The following is a 19005-nucleotide window of genomic DNA, read 5'->3' as shown; positions in this document are numbered from 1 at the left end:
GTTGCTCATTTTGGAAATGCAGTATGCCGTTTCCTTGTTATATTGCTCCGTTACATTTTGCAAATAAAAATTTTTTTACTAAATATTGACATTTGATTTTATATATAAACATATTTTTTGTTCTTATATAATTGAACCAAATATTCTTCATAAAAAAACTAAAAATAAAAAGTAAATTCTACTTTTATATTATTAATAGCTATTAAATTATTATTATAATTAATTGTATTATTATATGTTTTAAGTATCATTTATTTTTTCCTTTTTGTAAAAGTAAATTCGTTTGAGGAATTTTTCTGAATTTAAGAATTGATTTAGCTCATTAACTAAACTAAATTACTAAATTAATAATTTATTGTAACGTAGTTGAATATAAATAAAACATAAGCAAATAATTTACATAAAATTGGCTCTATCACATCAGTATCCTATAATAACTGTACAAAAATAAGTTAAAACCTAAATCTATACATAAATTAAGTACTCCTAATAATCGCGACAATCACAAACTATCTAATATCACTGAGTGATTTGCCTGATCCAGTCGAGATAGTGAGCAACTTTAACGTACACTCCAGGAACGCTTGGTTGACCACAGCCAATAGCCCAACTGACAACACCAACAACTTGCCAGGTACCTCCACGTTCACAAACCATCGGACCACCTCCGTCTCCTTTGCAAGCATCTTCGCCTTCTTCGCCACCGGCGCAAATAAATCCTGGGTGCAGTTGGAAGTCGTATCCCAATCTGGTTTGTTTCATTTGTCTCTCACAAATGCCGTGATTAATAATTGGCACGTCGACCTCCTTAAGAATGTTTTGGTATTTGCCAAAGTCTCCAAAGGCATCTTTTCCCCAGCCGGTGGTCCAACATCTTGTGCCTGTGGTGTAGTCGTCGTGTGGATTTGGCAAACAGGCAGGGCTGATGTGTGGGTGTTTGGTCCAGTCTACCGGTTTGTCCATTCGTAGAACAGCCAAGTCATTGTAAAGCGTTCCAGCGTAGAATTCAGGATGGACCTGAACCAGCGAAACATCTCTTTCGATGTACGGATAGAATTCCACATCGTGGTTTACGTCCCATTCACCAAGACGAACTCTCAAGTCATGAGGGGTGTAACTGTGGAAATTATTTTCATTAAAAATCAAATTAATTAATTAATTAATCCACAATTTAATCATCTTACCTTTTAACGCAGTGAGCCGCAGTAATGATGTGAAGGGAGTCGACCAGTGTACCACCACAAACGTACACGCTTTCTTTGGATCTTTCTTTAAGATTGCAACTTGCCATGGGTATTCTCAAAATTCACTGTCTCCGTCAACATAGACTGGATTCTTGATGCGGTCATTGATGCCCTGCGAATGTCTGGTACCGCATTGTCCTCTTAAGTTTGCACTTGGGTTTGGAGCAGGAATGTGTGGTCTGTATGGTCTTTTACAGCAAACATGTCTGGGTCTACACTTTTGAGGTCTTCCAAAAGTATTACCGTAAAATTTAAAATTTATAATTTAGAAATCATTATTTTCCATACAAACGCTTTCAAGTTTTACCTTTATTTCAAATTACTCTGATGAGGCAACGATTAAAGCAAACGCAATTTCTCAGATGTAACCACTTCCTTATTAATGAACGATAATATCATTACGATATGATACCCCCACTGTATTCAAGGATAATAATGAAAGCTGGCGCCACCTTGTGAAGCACTTGTACATTACTAAAACTGACTATCGAGTGATCTTCGGTGATTTCGGAATTCAGTATTCAGAATTATACCTAGAGGTTCTGAGTGTTCTGTGTAGAAGTCTATAAAAAGTACCTGACTACTTGGCTGCCTGAATAAATAAGTTCCCATCTGCCCTTCTGGGTTATAGCTTTTAGAGCTGGTCCCCGATGGAGAGTGGTTTTTTGTCAGTGAGAATCGGACACTTGCCTCCGAATTCCGTTCAGGAGTGCGTCTATTAAGATTTTCCACTCTCTAGACCAAAAACAAAAAAAACAAAGCTTTTATTTCAAAATTTTATATTTTACTTAATTGTATTGAATATATTGGAACAATATGTGCAGAATTTGGGCAATTTATTTTTCACGTATTATTTATATAATCTCATATAATTGGTTTATCGGAAATTGATCATAATAGAAAACTAAATATTGACTTCACCATAACATACCATATACAGTACAAAAAGAGTTTGATCCATCTGAATTCTGAAAGAGACATCATGTGCAATAGAGACAGCAAGTCTCCCGCCATGGGACATACTTGTACTGTCTCTGTCATGCTTGATGCATAAATTCAGACGGGACAAACGCTTTTCCTACTGTATAGGAAACAATACTTAATTTTAAATTGCAACTTAATATAGGGACAAGGTAGAATTTTCATTCCTAATATAAAGTCTCATCACCTTTTGCTCTAAAGGGTGTCTGATTTCATTTAGGGATTTACTCAGTTAAATTCTGGGGTAAAGTCATTCCAAACACAGGTTATTATTGAACGTAATTTTTTCTACATTCTAATAAAACATATATATATATATATATATATATATATATATATATATATGTCGGGGGGTTCATGTGAAACGCAAGTAGTACTATGGGTTGCATACTTATAGTACTTGGGTGGAATCAGCGGAAGTGCTAAGCAGGGGATGGTACTCGAACCGAGGGTGACGGTAGAGGAGACCTGCGAGGGCGGACAGTTAAGCTCCGTCAGGGAAGCTGTGTAGAAGTCTTGGCTTGGCTTTGCATAACCGTCGGGATCACCGCGTTTCATACGACTCCTAATTGTTTGACTATTAGTTATAATCCTGTGCCTGTTAGTTCAATTACATTGTAAGGACTATTTGCGTGTTATTTAATATTCGAAATGGCCGATAATCTTGACCGCGCTACGACATATATATATATATATATATATATATATATATATATATAAATGTGTGTGTATATATCATCAGTCATTGCGTGAGTCTAATTTAAAACCACATCCTATTTTATTATTGTGTACTACATAGTCTTTTCATTACACAGTTATTTTAATGAAGTGCTAATGACAAGATGTGTATATATTTCTTAACAATTTTATTTACCCTTACTTTAGCAGAAAACCCTTGCCCGTTACATTTAACAACAAATCTAAACGAAAGTCACAAACTAAATAATGGTGATTATAAGAAATATGATGAAGTGTCACTCGTGCCCATAGATTTTTTCATAACGGCACCCTTTATGGATGTGTATGTAACCTGAAAACATGTATTATGAAGTGTTGTAACAAAGACGAGTTTATATCAAATTCCACTTGCGCAAAAGAACGAGACTCGGCTTTTACTTTATTGAATATAAAGGATAATATTTCTTCAACTTTTCATCATATTTACAGTAAAGAATGTCCACATTTAATAATACCTTACGAAGAATATATAATATTAAGTGACGGATCATTGGAAACGATTGAATCTCCTCCCGCTAAAGATGTTAAGCATATATATCCACCACTTAGTTTTTGTATTGAGGACTTTAGTGATGGTCAAGCGCAAATTGCATTTGCGTGCATACCAGGAGAAATTCGTAATACTACGGTTTTATATGGTGAGTTTTGATTTTTTTTATTTATTTATAGAGCTCCAATCCTTTGCAATGCTGACCGATCTCCGTCTTGCACCCGTTGACAATTTCGGGCGACAACCTGTAGTCCTCCATCAGCATTTTCCTATGATCCAACAGTTCCGCCTCGCAGTCCGACTGAATCTTCGTACCGTTCCTCACGCGATTCTCCAAACATAACAATATTTGAGTCCCTTGCTGATCTTGTAGTCTTGTGCAGTGAGTTTTTGTCTGCGCAATAAATGCTGTTTGCACTTTTGCAACAACTTTTCCGGATCCTGCTGCATCAGGCACTGCAAAACCCTTCCGCTTCCCGTTCGCAACCGAGAACAATATCTTATATGATCCTCTGCACAATTTAAATACAACTGTCTGTCCATTTTTATGTCTGTCATCAGATTGCATTTCAGACAACCTGAACACCTCTATATTACACTCGTCCCTTATATTGTCCACATTTGTCTGTAGACATGCCAAAGTTTTGAACTATCCCCAACTATTTTCGTCAATTGTGCCGCACTGGAACTTTGATATGTCACTCTCACAGTGTTGCGGAAAATTCGTGATCCATTTGTAGTCCTGAAAAGCGACATTTTCCAATCTGATGATCATATTAATACAATCTGGACTTTGTATGTCATCTTTGCTGTTGGTCAGACATTTTAAATATGTGCCTTTTTCATCAATGTTGCAGTTCAGCTTGTCGATATCGGTCCTGCAAAAGGGCATGAGGGTTTCTTTCACCCTCTCATTGCTGATCAAATTTCTGGTATGATTCCAAATTGTTTTCAAACATAATTCATTCAAAATCGACAATTTACCGGGATCCACAGACAATAAACACTCCAAATTGGGTAAATCATCTTTTTCGGCGAAATTATTGCAAAACGTTCTCACTTCACCGCGCAATTCGGTTCTTCTAGAATGGTTTTCCTGTATTGTTCACCGCTTACTAGACGATGAACCATTGAAATATAAACAACAACTACTAAAAATTTATGCATGTTCGGTTAAATTGGAATTTCCATGGGTACGCACAAAACGAAAAATAAAGAAAACTAATCGCACCAGTGACAACACACACCTGTTGTCATTTGTGACGTTTATCACATCAACGGGATGAGTTAGGGATTTTAATATTTGATTTTATAAATTGGTAATAGAAAATCCCCAAAATTGTCGAGATGAGCAGGGAATATCTAGTGTCTTTAGTTAGAGAAAATAATTTACTAGATTTCAGGATGGTGAGTCATGGACGCTATAACTTGATAGATTTTAGGTTATAGAAGATGGTCAGATGATGTTTTTGCTTTAAGAATATATATTTCTGGTAAGAAACTTTTTATATAACCAACATACGTAATTTAATTGTTTGTGTTTGTTATTTTATAAACCGTAAAGTCAATATGTTCGTTTATTTTCATTAATCGAATTTGAAGTACAGATTCATTGGTATTAATTCATATCATGCTTCCTGCTTAGTTATTGCAAAATACAGGAAGTTACTTTTACAGCAGTTACATTAGTTATAATTATTATATTACAGTTTTAGTTTGGATGAGTGTCGAAGTGATATGATGATTATATTATATTATTATAAAATTTATATTATATTATATTTATATAGAATATATATATTTTTTTAATTTGTTTGTTTTTAGCATGAATATATAATAAAATTGTACAAATTATATAATTGTTTTATTTTTATATATATCAGAAAAACCTAACCTATACTCATTTAATATAAGTTTTAAATAGAAAGTGACAGATGGACAAAAAGATATCTGTATTCTGTAAGAAATGGCAACACCGCGTTCAAAATGGCAACATCGCTGCATCCCGAGATCGTGCCCAGTAGTGTTTCTTGTTTATAACATGGAAAACCTAAGAAGTACCAACTCAATGTTGCCCCTCCGTCCCTATTCGCTTGGCCCCCCCTGTAGGTTTTCTATGGTCTGGTCATAGCCATCTGGTAAAAAACACAGGTCCCAACCAAAATCTCTGGAGCCTCGAGGTTCCACAATTTTTCCATCTTGCCTTGAAACAAGATTATTTTGTCTTCTTCACCGCCTGGATGATAAGCAATAGTACAAACAGCTTGTGGTGCTGATTTATCTTCGAATCCAGCCAACAATTTGTACAATCCCTCCGGACCCAACCTATCCAAAAACCATTTGATGTACGGACCTGGTAATCCTTTGAGTGCGTTGAAACACAAACAAGTGTCTTCTACAATAACCGGTCCTTGCACTATTCGATAAGCTTCAGTCGCCTTTTTAACGCAAATATTATTTAATTCCCCTTGAAGTTCGGGAACATCTATTTTCTTACTAGTTATTTCAATTCTTCTAATTTTTTCGCGTTTCCCGTCACAAATGTTATAGGCTTGGACATTTTCGGTTTCGTCTTATTTCCGTATAATTATAAAAATTAGGTTAAGTTGATCTTGTTTAAATGCCGGTTTGTATCCCTGATAAATGTTCAATAATATCACGACAAAATTAAAATATATAATTTAAATATATAAATACGAAATTTAATTGAAATTTGATACATTTCTTTATTCAGAATTAATCAAAATTTATTCGTTTAACTAAATCAAAAAGCAAATTCAAGTTTTTCAAATAAAAAGTTCAAATGAACAATTCCCATTCATATATGCGCGCGCATACGACAACATTTTAAATTTGTGTTTTTAACCAAAAAAATATTTTGTTTTTTTCTCGAGTATTTTCAAATCGTATGTGTTTTAGATAAAATATCTACCTACAAAAATGAGAGTGAAACAAAAATATTAACGTCGCACGAAATTACTGCTACTATTACTTGGCGGAATGAAATATCAAAATGTTGAAATGTTTAATCACGTTCATGAAGAAACAGAAAATGGTTAATAAAGAATAAAAGGTAAATAGTATAAATAATTATTTAATTCTAATGGTTCAGGAAAAATAGTTCATAAGAAATCATATACGAATGTAAATTATGCACTAATCTTAACAAGTCAGATGATAAGATAAGTGTCATCAATTATAATAAATATCTAAAAAATCTATAATGATTAAAGGTTTGTGTGATATCAGATAACATTTAAGCAATCAGTTTTATGTGAGTGTTCCAATATTGCAGTTGTCTAATTCTATTTATGGTGGAAGGCTAAAAAAAATAACAAAAAATGGCCCAAAAAGGTCTTGTTGTGGTAAGCAAAACTTATGTATTTTATAATGTTTAGAAAAATTAGAAGAAAACTAGGAAGGAGGTGATTTTTCAAAAGGAATTTGTCATTCCAATCTTATCTTTTGTAACATTTGGTGTAAACCAACCTATGTGATTAAACTAGAAATGTAAAATAGAGGAATATTGAAGTGGTTGGTAAATTAGATTCAGTCAATTCCTACCAATTCTCATTTTGAGAGTAATAAATAGAGCGTTTACATAATAATTGAATGAGAAGAAAATAACAAATCTATTTATTTTATTTATAAACAGGGCGATCATATGTGGGCTGATCATGTGAAGCAAGGTGAATTCGTCATCCCTTTCGGGGGAAAGATAGTGGCCATCGAACAGGTTCGCGTTAAAATCGTGGACGACGATGGAAACGAGGTCTACGTATCGAATCAGCAGATCATCAAGAACATGCATGTCAGTTCGATCAAAGGAGTCGACGACATGATCAATCTTGGCGATTTGCAGGAGTACGCGATCCTGAGAAACTTGCACAAACGATATAAGGAGAAGCACATTTACGTAAGACGATGAGGGGATCATTCTAATTCGAGTCGATTCAATTTGTTTGCTGCTGTTGTTGTTTCAGACGTACACTGGATCTTTGTTGGTGGCGATAAATCCGTACGAGATGTTGCCGATATACACGAACGCCGAAGATTGGACGAGCTGCCTCCACACATTTTCGCAATTGGGGACAACAGTTAGAACGATATGAAGAGAACGAACGTCATCAGGTAAAATGTTGAAAATTGAAATTAAAAACAAATGGAACAATAAAATTCGTTCGGTGTAGTGGTGAAAATGGTGCAGGCAAGACGGAATCGACGAAACTTCCTCTGCAGTATTTGGCTTCTACCAGCGGTCAACATTCTTGGATGGAACAACAAATTTTGGATGCCAATCCGATTATGGAAGCATTCGGAAACGCGAAAACCGTACGCAATGATAATTCATCCCGTTTCGGTAACTAACTGATTTCCTAGAAAGTGGGAAACGACGAATTTATTATTATTATTATTGTATTTCAGGAAAATATATCGACATCGGTTTCAACCGAGATGGAGTCATCGATCGGGGCAAAGATAGAACAGTATTTGTTGGAGAAGAGTCGAATTGTTTCGCAGAACGACGGCGAACGGAATTACCACATCTTCTACAGCATGTTGGCGGGTTTGAGCAAAGAAGAATTGAAACGACTCGATTTGACGGAAGCGAAAAACTATTCGTACTTAACGGGAGGTGGAACGATAGCGTGCGACGGTTGCAACGAAGAACAGGAATTCAACGACATCCAATCGGTCATGAAGGTTCTCAACTTTACCGAAACCGAAACCTCCAACATTTACACTGGACAAGATCGCTAAATTGTTGGGAACGAACAAATTCGATTTGGGGAAGGCTTTGACCACCAAAACTATCGGAGTCCACGGTGACAGAGTCACGTCACTACTTTCAAAGGAACAGGCTCAAGTAAATGGGTTGCGTTTGCCTTTATTCGCCGACACTGTCACACTCACGTTGTTTATGTTTCAGGAGTCCAAGAATGCATTCGTCAAGGGAATCTACGGGAAAATGTTCGTCATGATGGTCGATAAAATTAACAAGGCGATCTCTTTGAAACAGACTCCTTATAAGAAAATTGAAGTTTTGGATATATTCGGCTTTGAAAACTTCAGCGTCAACAGTTTCGAACAGCTGTGCATTAATTATGCCAACGAGAACTTGCAGCAATTCTTCGTGCAACATATTTTCAAATTGGAACAAGAATATTCGAATTCATCGACAATCAATCGTGTTTGGACATGATCGCGATCAAGTCTTTAAACATTCTGGCCCTTATCGATGAGGAGTCCAAGTTTCCGAACGGCACAGATTTCTCTTTGTTGAGCAAATTGCACGGACAACATTCAAAAAATCCAAACTACCTGAAGCCCAAGTCAGACGTGACTTCCGCTTTTGGAATTAATTAAACATTTTGTCGGTCCAGTTTTCTATGATATCCCAGGTGGATGATTTCATCAAAACACTCCTATTTTCTTTCTTTATCCATGTCCCATGTTGTAGGTTTTTTGGAGAAGAATCGCGACTCGTTCAGCCACGATTTGAAAACGATCATCTCTACAAGTTCAAATGTAATGTTGAAACAGATCTTCGAGAGCGATTTTAAGGCGGAATCGAATAAAAGAATGGTCACCTTATCGTTTCAATTCAAAACGTCCCTGGATCAGTTGATGAAGGGATTGAGCAGTTGTCATCCTTACTTTGTTAGATGTATCAAACCAAACGAAGACAAAAAGCCACAAGTAATTAATTAGGTTATGTGCTGTCTTAATAACTTTTCACTAAAAGCTATTTATTTACAATTTCAGGTGTTCGATAGGAACTTGTGTTGTCGACAGCGTCGATACTCCGGAATGATGGAAACGACGAAAATCCGTCAGGCCGGCTATCCGATCAGGTTTATTTACAAAGAATTCGTCGATAGATTCCGATATCTCGCGAAAGGAATCCAACCGTCGACGAAAGGCGATACTAAAGAGTACACCGCAAAAATATGCACCCAAGTCTTTCAGGACAATCAGGATCAATCAATTAGGACATACGAAAATTTTCCTCAAACATCAAGACTTGGAGTTTTTGTGTCACGCACCAAAATCCTCGATAGATACGTGTTGGTGTTGCAGAAGTCGATTCGCGGATGGCTTTGCAGGAAGAGATACAAACAATTGAGGGAAGCCGCGATTGTTATGCAGAAATATTTCAGGGCCAGGGGATACAGGAGCAGGTTCTTGAAAATTCGCAACGGTTTCCATAGGTTGCAAGCCCTCATTAGGTCCGGACACCACACTCACGAGTACGGACTTCTGCCTTCGGTCAAATTTATAGTATAGTGGCTCAAAGGAAACTGGATGAAATCGAATTGAAACGAGCCGTAATTAAAAATTATAGAGTGGAAGCCGAAAGTGCCATGCAGAAGAGACTGTTGGATCTGAACCGTTATTACGACGCGAAATTAAAGGCCGTTCAGTTTCTTATCGCAATATCCGTCCTCCCCCATCGATCCTTCTTATGGTATGCAATTTCCGGTAAGACAATACAATTAGAACAATAAACTCTGTCTGCTAAAATGTTTTTTCTAGCAGCAACAACAACAACAACAACCGCCACAAAAATCTGAGGCGTCGTCGACAATGAACATCGAACCGGATCCGGAATACAATTTCCGCAAATACGCCGCAACCTACTTCAAAAATGTGAGCCACATGCGCAGGTTGAAACCGTTGAAGGATTCTCTGCACGATCTACCAACTCCTGATGATGTTCTAGCTTCCCAAGTAATTATTTAGTTGGCATCATTGTTAAATGTGTTTATTGTTTCTTTCAATTATTTAGGCAATTCAAAAATCATTCTCTTTCGTTTTCAAAGATGAAATATACTGTTTAATCATGAAACAATTAACCAACAACAACATTAAATCATCGTACGCTCGCGGCTGGATGTTGTTGTCTCTCTATCTCGGCTGGTTCCCTCCGTCGGAACGTTTACAGCCTTATCTCCGTAACTATATATATTCAGGACCTCCGGCATATTCGTCCTTCTTAATCGGACGTCTCGATAGGACTTTGGAACACGGCGCAAGATCGCAACCGGCTTCCTACATGGAACTGCTAAGCTGCAGAGATAAACAACCGATAAAATTAAGCGTGAAACTTCTCGACGGAACCGTTCACGATGTCGAGGCAGATTCTGCTTCTACAGCAGAAGAAATCTGTCAACACATCTCCACCGCCATCCAACTGAGAGACACTTACGGATTCTCGCTTTACATTGCCATTTACAACAAAGTCTCTTCGATCGGTTTCGGAGATGATCACGTTATGGACGCAGAACAATACGCGAGAGAAAAAGGCCATTCGGAGAAGGAGGCGCTCTGGAGATTGTTCTGGAGAAAGGAGTTCTTTACGCCGTGGCACAATGCCGCAGAAGATGAAGTGGCCACAAGCTTGATTTATTCCCAGGTTGTGGGTGGCTTAAAAACGGGAGAATACAGGTACGACTGAATTCAATTGAACATCGATTAAATTTTATTTCTTTTCATTTGATTAAGGTGTAACAGTGAAGCCGACGTCGCACTTCTCCTGGCCGTCCAATGTTACGTGGAGAACGGTCAGTCGTTCACGAAGAAAACCTTACAAACACGAATAGGAGAGTACATGCCGTCGTACATCGTTAAGAATCCAAACGTCGAATTGGATCGGTGGGTCAATAAAATCTACGAAGCCTTCGTCAATCTCAAATGTTACAAGAACAATCAGAGCGCTTCAAAGGCCAAAGAAATGGTCGTGAAATATGCCAAAGTTACCTGGCCAATTTTGTTCTCCATGTTTTACGACGCAGTTCAAACTTCCGGTTCCGATTTGCCAAAGAAGAATGTCATCATTGCGGTAAATTGGACCGGAATTTATTTCATCGATGATTCCGAACAGATCCTTATGGAATTGTCTTTCGCCGATGTGACGTTTGTCACTTACGAAAAAAACAATAAGGAACAAACGCTGTGCAAAATACAAACGATTGGCAAAGACGAATACGTTTTCTTTTCACCGGACGCGCACAACCTGTGCAAACTCATTCAGTACACTTTGGATGGCTTGAAAAAGAGATCGGTTTATTGCGTCGCAATCGAGGACTACAAGCACGCCACGAATGCCGAAGCGTTTTTGGAATTCAAGAAGGGCGATCTGTTTGTTTTGAAGAACGGTTTGGAAGGCAAAAGTTTAATGGACGCTTCTTACGGGTACGGAGAGTGTAACGGTAAAATCGAAGACTTCCCGACGGATAAGGTTTACATCCTGCCAACCATGGACAAACCCCATCAGAGTATCCTTGCGGCTTACAAAAAAGAAAGCATTCTCGAGCGCAAACAGAGCCAATCGTTATTAATGAGCACCGCTCAACGTCTACGTCTACACACCTTATCCGCATACGCTTCCGAACACTTCAGGACGAACCGTAGAAGAACGGCGACCACGAAAGCTTCCATTTTAACCAACGCCAGGAGAGATTCACAGAAAGAATTGTGGAAGTACACGGGAGAACCGATCCATCAGCCGTTGCTGCAAAAGGTTCTCGAGAATGTGGAGATGAGCACGAAAGCAGTCAACATGTTCACCGCTGTTCTAAAGTAAGTGTGTGTTTTAATAAAAACAAAAACGGTCGACTGAATCGTGATCTGTACTTACTGATTTCAGATATATGGGAGATTTGCCGGCACCCAAACCCAAATCTGCGACCGAATATACCGACGAGATTTTCGGTCCGGCAATGGAAGAAACGATCTTGAAAGATGAACTGTACTGCCAAATTATGAGGCAACTGACGTCCAATAGACTGTCGATGAGCGAGGAACGAGCTTGGGAATTGATGTACCTGATCACAGGATTGTTTGTGCCAAGCACTGCGCTGCAAGCTGAACTGATCAAGTTCTTGCAATCCAATCAATTGTTTGAAGAGAATCGAGAAAACCAAAAAGATCGGAACGAGGTGAGTTGATGGTTTGCAGCATTTACGTACAATCACACGTCATTCGCTTTCGTTTTCAGACAAATGCCGCCGTTCACCATTGAAGTGGAGGCCATCCAACAACGCAGTCTGCAAACGTTCCACCGCATTTACTTCCCGGACGATACGGACGAAGCATTCGAAATTGATTCCATGACTACTTCTCAAGCGTTGTGCAGGTCGATCGGCTCTCGACTCCAGTTGGAGAATTTGGATGGTTTCAGTTTGTTTGTTGTCTTCCCCGACAGAGGGTTTGTTTTCAGTACCCAACACCGACTTTTTCTACGATTACATGGTTAAGATCATGAAATGGTTGAAATCAGTTCAACCCAGTTGGAGCAGTAAGTGTGCATGTGACGTTTTTTTGGATGCGTGTGTCTAACTGACCTTCGTTAACAGATGGCCATGTTACGGCACAGTACCAGTTGTTCTTCATGAAGAAGCTGTGGGTGAACGCGCAACCTGGCAAGAGTCCCAACGCCGATCACATATTCCATTACCATCAGGAACTACCGAAATACCTTAAAGGTTACCACAAATGCAGCAAACAGGACGCCATTCTGTTGACCGCCTACATTCTCAGAGCGCGGGATCTGAAAGAGAGTGACGCGACTTCTTTCCTCAATCATAATCACAAAGAAATCATTCCGGCCCACATTTACAAGTTAGTGCTGTGCCCAATTTTCATTTCTTTTCTAAGCAGTAATTAACTGCTCACTTGTTTTTTTTCTGTAGGGCCGCCACTGCATCCGAATGGAAGAAGAGTATTTTGACGGAGTTAAAGTAATTGCACAACTTGAGTGCAGACGACGCGAAAACGGCATTCTTGAAACACATTTACAACTGGCCTACGTTCAGTTCTACCTTCTTTGAAGTGAAACAGGCGACCGACCCGACTTATCCCGAAATTATTATTGTCGCCATCAACAAGAAGGGCTTCAACATTATTCATCCCATTACTAAGGACATTTTAGCGACATACGACTTTGTGGAACTGTTCAGTTGGTCATCAGGAAACACATATTTCCACATGACTGTTGGAAGTGTTTGTTTTGAGGAAGAAGAAATTATTGTTAGAAACATCACAGGATTATAAAATGGGCGACTTGATTACATCTTATACTTACTATTGGAGGGATGTTTCAATCAAGGAAAAAGAAACAAAAGGACTAATTTCTCTCTGAACATACTAAACTATATATGTATAATGAAATTGTTGGTTGTTTTGGGTGGATTTATTTGAAATAATGATAATCATCATAAATAAAATTCTAATCTTGGTTTTTCTTTTATCCCACATATTTTTAGTATTTGTATATTGTGTGTTTGTTTGTAATATCGATTTAAAATTGTACATTTATTGTTGCATCATGATCATTTGTCCAAATAAATACGAAAATAAATGAAACAAATTTAGGTAAATCGTGATTTTTTTTTTTTTTTGTTTTGGGACGAGAGAATGGAAAATCTTGCTAGACGCCTCCTGAAACTGGGTCGGCGGAGGCAAGTGTCCGATTCACACGGACTAAAAACCACTCTCCGGGCACCGATCTGAAGATCATAACCATGCGGAATGAGCGAACCGAAGTCGCGGTATACTTTGGTACTATTAGGGAACTAACCGGTAACTTGGGGAAGATGTCACAATGGACGCATAGAAATCGGGATCGATAGCCAAAAGGCAAGGCCTTTTGTACCTATCGGATCCTCGGGGGAGAATGTCGTGCAGACTGGAGATCTCCGGGTTGGGGTGTTCGGGAAGCGAATTCCGGAGATTTACGGCATATCTGTGTTTGATTTCCGTAAAGGTTGGAATATTATATTCGAGGCGGACTTGTGCGTTTCGAATATAGTAAGGAACGTCCAGGGCAGATCTCACCAGGCGCATGTAAGTTCCTTGCAAGGAACGAACATGGCACGGCTTGATCGTGCCCCAGATCGGCAAAGCATATGTAAATATGCTGTGCATCACCGCGTTGAAGACGCGAAGTTTGGTGCTTTGTGAGACTTTCTTCGCATGAAAGAAAGGTTTGAGAGCTACGAAAGCTGCCAGGGCTTTCTCTCAGGTCAGCTTCTTTTGGGGGCGGAACGGCAGCTTACTATCCAGGATTACTCCCAGATATTTGGCCGACGGACTCCATTCTATCTGATGGTCATAGATATGGAGTTTGGGCGGTTTTCTGAGGCGTTTCGAAAAGAAAACGGCCTCAGATTTCACGGGGTTGGTGTTCAATCTCCACTGTGTGTACCAGAAGAGAAGTTCGGGGAGAAAGTTCCTTATCTGCACCGCAGACGAACGAATCGTTCTGTTGGAACTGATGAGGGCGACGTCATCGGCATATAGTGCCTTTACGACGCTAGGGCGGGTGGGCATGTCACAACAATAGAGATAGAGAACAAGACGGGAGAGAGACGGGAACCCTGCGGGACGCCAGCCAGCCGTGATGGGTTTGGGGGTGGAGAGTTTCTTACCGATCCGCGTTCGAAACGAACGACCGGACAGGAAAGAACGGATCGTACCTACCAGGTATGGAGGAAATTCCATGTCGGAAAGTTTGTGGATCAAGCCTTCGTGCCAGACACGGTCGAAGGCTTGTTGGACGTCAAGGAGGAGCATGGATACATGTTTACCTTGGTTACGAAGGTCGGCGATGGTCTCGGTCACCCGCAGAAGCTGATGAGAACGTATGACGCTCTCGGTGACTTTGCTCAAGGTGGACAGGAGACTGATGGGTCGGTAACTGGTGGTGTAAGGTTGGCAGGTTTGCCAGCCTTGGGGATGGAAATCACGGTGACTTGTTTCCAAGCCGCCGCCGGGAAGTGTTGGAGGCGAAGGATGGCGTTGACTATTGTCACACCCGTGACTTATTGGGGGTTGGGGAGTAGCTCAGATAAACACCAGTACAGAATAAATACAATTTTATTCATAGCTTATATAGAAAAAACACATTACAAATTGTTTAACTTACAGTAATAAATAAGGGACCATCTTCAGAGCTGCCCTTGGGGTTCACTGGTATCCACCGGGCGACTCGTGACCTCTGTTGTAGTTCACACACTTCTGTTCTGTTGCTTGATCTTCGTCGCTCTTTTATTTATAGTCTGATATTACAAAACATTACAATAGTTTATTGACACCAGTAAAGCGTGACCCAGATATACCGCTGAGTCTTGGCAAGTCAGCGGAATGTATTGGTGCTGACAATGCCAATCAAGACATTATGCGAAAGCAATAATCGCACTAGGGGCAATGTTCGTATGTTGATGATTAAGGATTATTTATGTGTCCTATCGTCCCTATGTGACATGTCCCCCCGGCATCCTAAAGTTAGCCCCCAACTTTAAATTTCTATTCTACGTTCACAAGTTCCATATCACGTGATCACAAGATTATAAGTCCTTCCACACTAATTCTTCCTGTGGGTTACCACCTGGCTTCCCGGATTGCGCGGGCAAACAATTGTTCTTCTACACTTTCACACCAAGTCACTCTATCCTGGCCTGTCTCGGTCTGTCCACCTCGATTTGTCCTTTCAACTAGCTGTGGTACTGTGGTGAGTGTATTAGATTAGCTTGGTTCCGCTTCCGTGTTATAGCCATACGATGGTGAACCCTAGGATTAGTGTGGATTGCTTACTAGAACAAAATATTTTTCACGCAGTATGTTGTTTATGATTGACTTTACATTGCTGTTTATTATACACTATTATTAAAACAAAACCTATTTAATTAATTAATACTAATACTAATACTCTTTACGATCTTTACATTAATTTATATTTATCCGACACGTTCTTTGGTATTAGAACGTACAGAGTATTTAACTCGCGATATTCCATTATTGTTTTCTACTTACTCTTTTCCGTTATCCTCTTCCCCTTCTTTCGGTTTCGCCGTCCATGGGTCGTGGTAGTTTAAAATTCTACTTACATGTATCACCTCTTTTTTGGCATTACTAGCCTCACCTTTCCTAACCTCGTAATCTACTTCTGACACTTTCTTAGTAATATAATAAGGTCCAAACCATCTCAGCAGTAGTTTTTCACTTCGACCGACTTTTCTAACCGGTGTGAAAACTTTAACTTTATCTCCTATTGAGAACTCCACATGTCGATGGTCCTTGTCGTACCTCCCTTTGTCAAAGTTCTGTCTCTTCCTAATATTTTCCACCGCTTCACTCCTCACCGCAAGAGCCTTCTCCCTAATTTGTTCCGCATCAGTTGAGTTGCAGGGTTCCATCAGGTTCGCTTCGGTCGGTAGGATTGCTTCTCTGCCATAAACTAACATATATGGTGAATACCTTGTTGTATCCTGTATCGCTGTGTTATACGCAAATGTCACGTGGGGTAAGTATTCGTCCCAGTCTGTCTGCTGTGTGTTTGTATACATCGACAACATATTCGCTAGGGTTTTATTCAATCTTTCCGTCAGTCCATTACAGTTTGGGTGGTAAGCAGTCGTGTACTGATTGTACGTTCCTAATCTGCTGACTACCTCCCTCACCAGTTCTGACCTAAAATTGGTCCCTCTGTCGCTTAAAAGATATCTTGGCGCTCCGTGTCTGGTTATAATTTTTTCCATTATAAATTTGGCTACGTTCCTTGCTTTACCATCCGGTAGTGCCTGTGTCTCCGCCCATATTGTGGCGTAATCCGTTGCTACGATTATTATGGTGTTTCCTTTTTTGCTCTTTCGAAATGGTCCCAATATGTCGATCCCTACTCTTACGAATGGTGTTTCCACCGGTATGGGCTGTAAAAGTCTGATATTACAAAACATTACAATAGTTTATTGACACCAGTAAAGCGTGACCCAGATATACCGCTGAGTCTTGGCAAGTCAGCGGAATGTATTGGTGCTGACAATGCCAATCAAGACATTATGCGAAAGCAATAATCGCACTAGGGGCAATGTTCGTATGTTGATGATTAAGGATTATTTATGTGTCCTATCGTCCCTATGTGACACTATCTTAGTCAACATAGTGATGTGGAGGGCTGGGAGGAGTTTCAGTGCATGATTCGGTATCGAATCAGGTCCTGGACTCTTGCGGTTTTTAAGGAGACGAATGAAATCAGAGATTTCATTCGGGGAAGTGTGACGGATATTTGGGTTCGGTACGGGAAAGACCATGGCATCGATGGTCTCGGAGATGTCGCGGTGTTCAGCCGCGAATTGGGGGTCGCTTGGATTGGGTGAGCACTGGGCTTCCAAAGAATCAGCGAATGCTTCGGCTTTGTCGGCGACGAGGGTAAGTTAGGTTCCGTTATGTAAAATGGGCGGGTATCTCGTGCGGGCACCACGAATGGACTTTACGACACACACTCGTTTGGGGTTAGATTCCGCCTCGGCTACGAAATCGTGAAACGAAGCGCTTCTGATTTCACGCAGCCGAGTTTGAAGTTGTCGATTTAAGGCGTTGTATTCTGCCTTAAGTTCGGGGTCCCTGGAACGCTGCCATCGTTTACGAAAACGATTTTTCCTTTTTACAAGGATCACAGTGTCCAGTGGAAGTCTGGACCGGGCACGGCGGGCGGGTACGAGCGTGGTCGCACGGTCGATTGCTGCAGTGATGTCGTCGGAAAGTTTGGCAACTTCCGCATCAATGTCAGCGGGGGTGTTCAAAACGTTACAGCGAACGTCTGACTTCTCCAGAAGAAACTGGTAGTGTAGCCAGTTTGTTTTCTTCCAGAGGGGGTCGAATTGGTCATAGTCGGACCGGGTTTCCATCATGACCGGATTGTGGTCGGGGTACCGGCCGATGGTTGGCCGGCGATGGCATTCTTCACCGAATAAAGTTCGGCGAACAGCGCCTGGATTTGTGCGTTTTGGGTCACTATTTTGGTCTCAAGTGCAGGAAATAGTGTCCCTTTGCGCACTTATAATTTCCTTTTTCTTGGGCATGTTGCCCAAGATCCAGGAAGTTGCGTGGAGTTGCTGAAAAACTGCCCGTAAACAAATTGTTTACGAACAAACAAAAGAATTAATTGGATGACTAATCGGTGATTAGTCATCCACTAAAAAACGTAAATGAATGCTAATTAGTCTAAAAAACAAGTAAACATGCAGAAAGTAACGATAAAGTACCGAAAAGTAAGAGAAACTCGGCGTAAACAATTTTGTTTACGCCGGTGAATACCCTGATTATGGAATTCGGTGGTCGGGTGAATACCCTAGTTGTGAATGTTTATAAAAACAAACATGCAAAATATGATTAAATATGTGCAAAAAGAAAAAATACTTGATGTAAACAAGTTGTTTACACCGGTAAATACCCTAATTGTGACTATAAAGTCACCAGGTAATACCCTGAATATGAAATTAAAAACAATCCAGAAAAGAAGTGCATGGGAGTGGGGTATCGAAGCGCTGCGTCGCGTCGCGTCGAGGTTTTCTATGATAAGTACGTTGATAAATGTTTTAAAAATTAATACAACGCATTATGTTATTCGTTTAACTACAAAACTAGGACAGAAAAGGTAAATTAAATGCAGTGAGCGATTGTGTGGTAGCTGCATTTAGTGATATTGTTGTCGGTGAAAACATAACCTTTCCAAAGTGTGTAGCTTACACTCACGGTTATTAATATTTT

The 19005-nt window shown here is 39.8% G+C and overlaps 1 protein-coding gene and 2 pseudogenes across 1 annotated transcript; 1 reads left to right on the top strand and 2 right to left on the bottom strand.

Moving 5' to 3' along the window:
* Positions 1-519: 519 nt before the first annotated feature.
* LOC126265918 (phenoloxidase-activating factor 2-like) lies at positions 520-1291 on the bottom strand. Its single transcript, XM_049968824.1, has 2 exons — positions 1185-1291; positions 520-1117 (listed from the first exon to the last, which is right to left on the bottom strand). Exons 1-2 carry the CDS (start codon positions 1289-1291, stop codon positions 520-522), a joined length of 705 nt encoding a protein of 234 aa, XP_049824781.1.
* Positions 1292-5538: 4247 nt separating this feature from the next.
* LOC126265917 (inosine triphosphate pyrophosphatase-like) lies at positions 5539-6174 on the bottom strand (annotated as a pseudogene).
* Positions 6175-7113: 939 nt separating this feature from the next.
* Positions 7114-13693, top strand: LOC126265916 (myosin-VIIa-like; annotated as a pseudogene).
* The last annotated feature ends 5312 nt before the right edge of the window (positions 13694-19005 follow it).

The sequence above is a fragment of the Aethina tumida genome, chromosome 6 (genome assembly GCF_024364675.1).
Source record: "Aethina tumida isolate Nest 87 chromosome 6, icAetTumi1.1, whole genome shotgun sequence".
Taxonomy (NCBI): domain Eukaryota; kingdom Metazoa; phylum Arthropoda; class Insecta; order Coleoptera; family Nitidulidae; genus Aethina; species Aethina tumida.
Note: the sequence above shows the minus strand (reverse complement) of the source record. Positions and strands in the feature narration are given on the sequence as shown.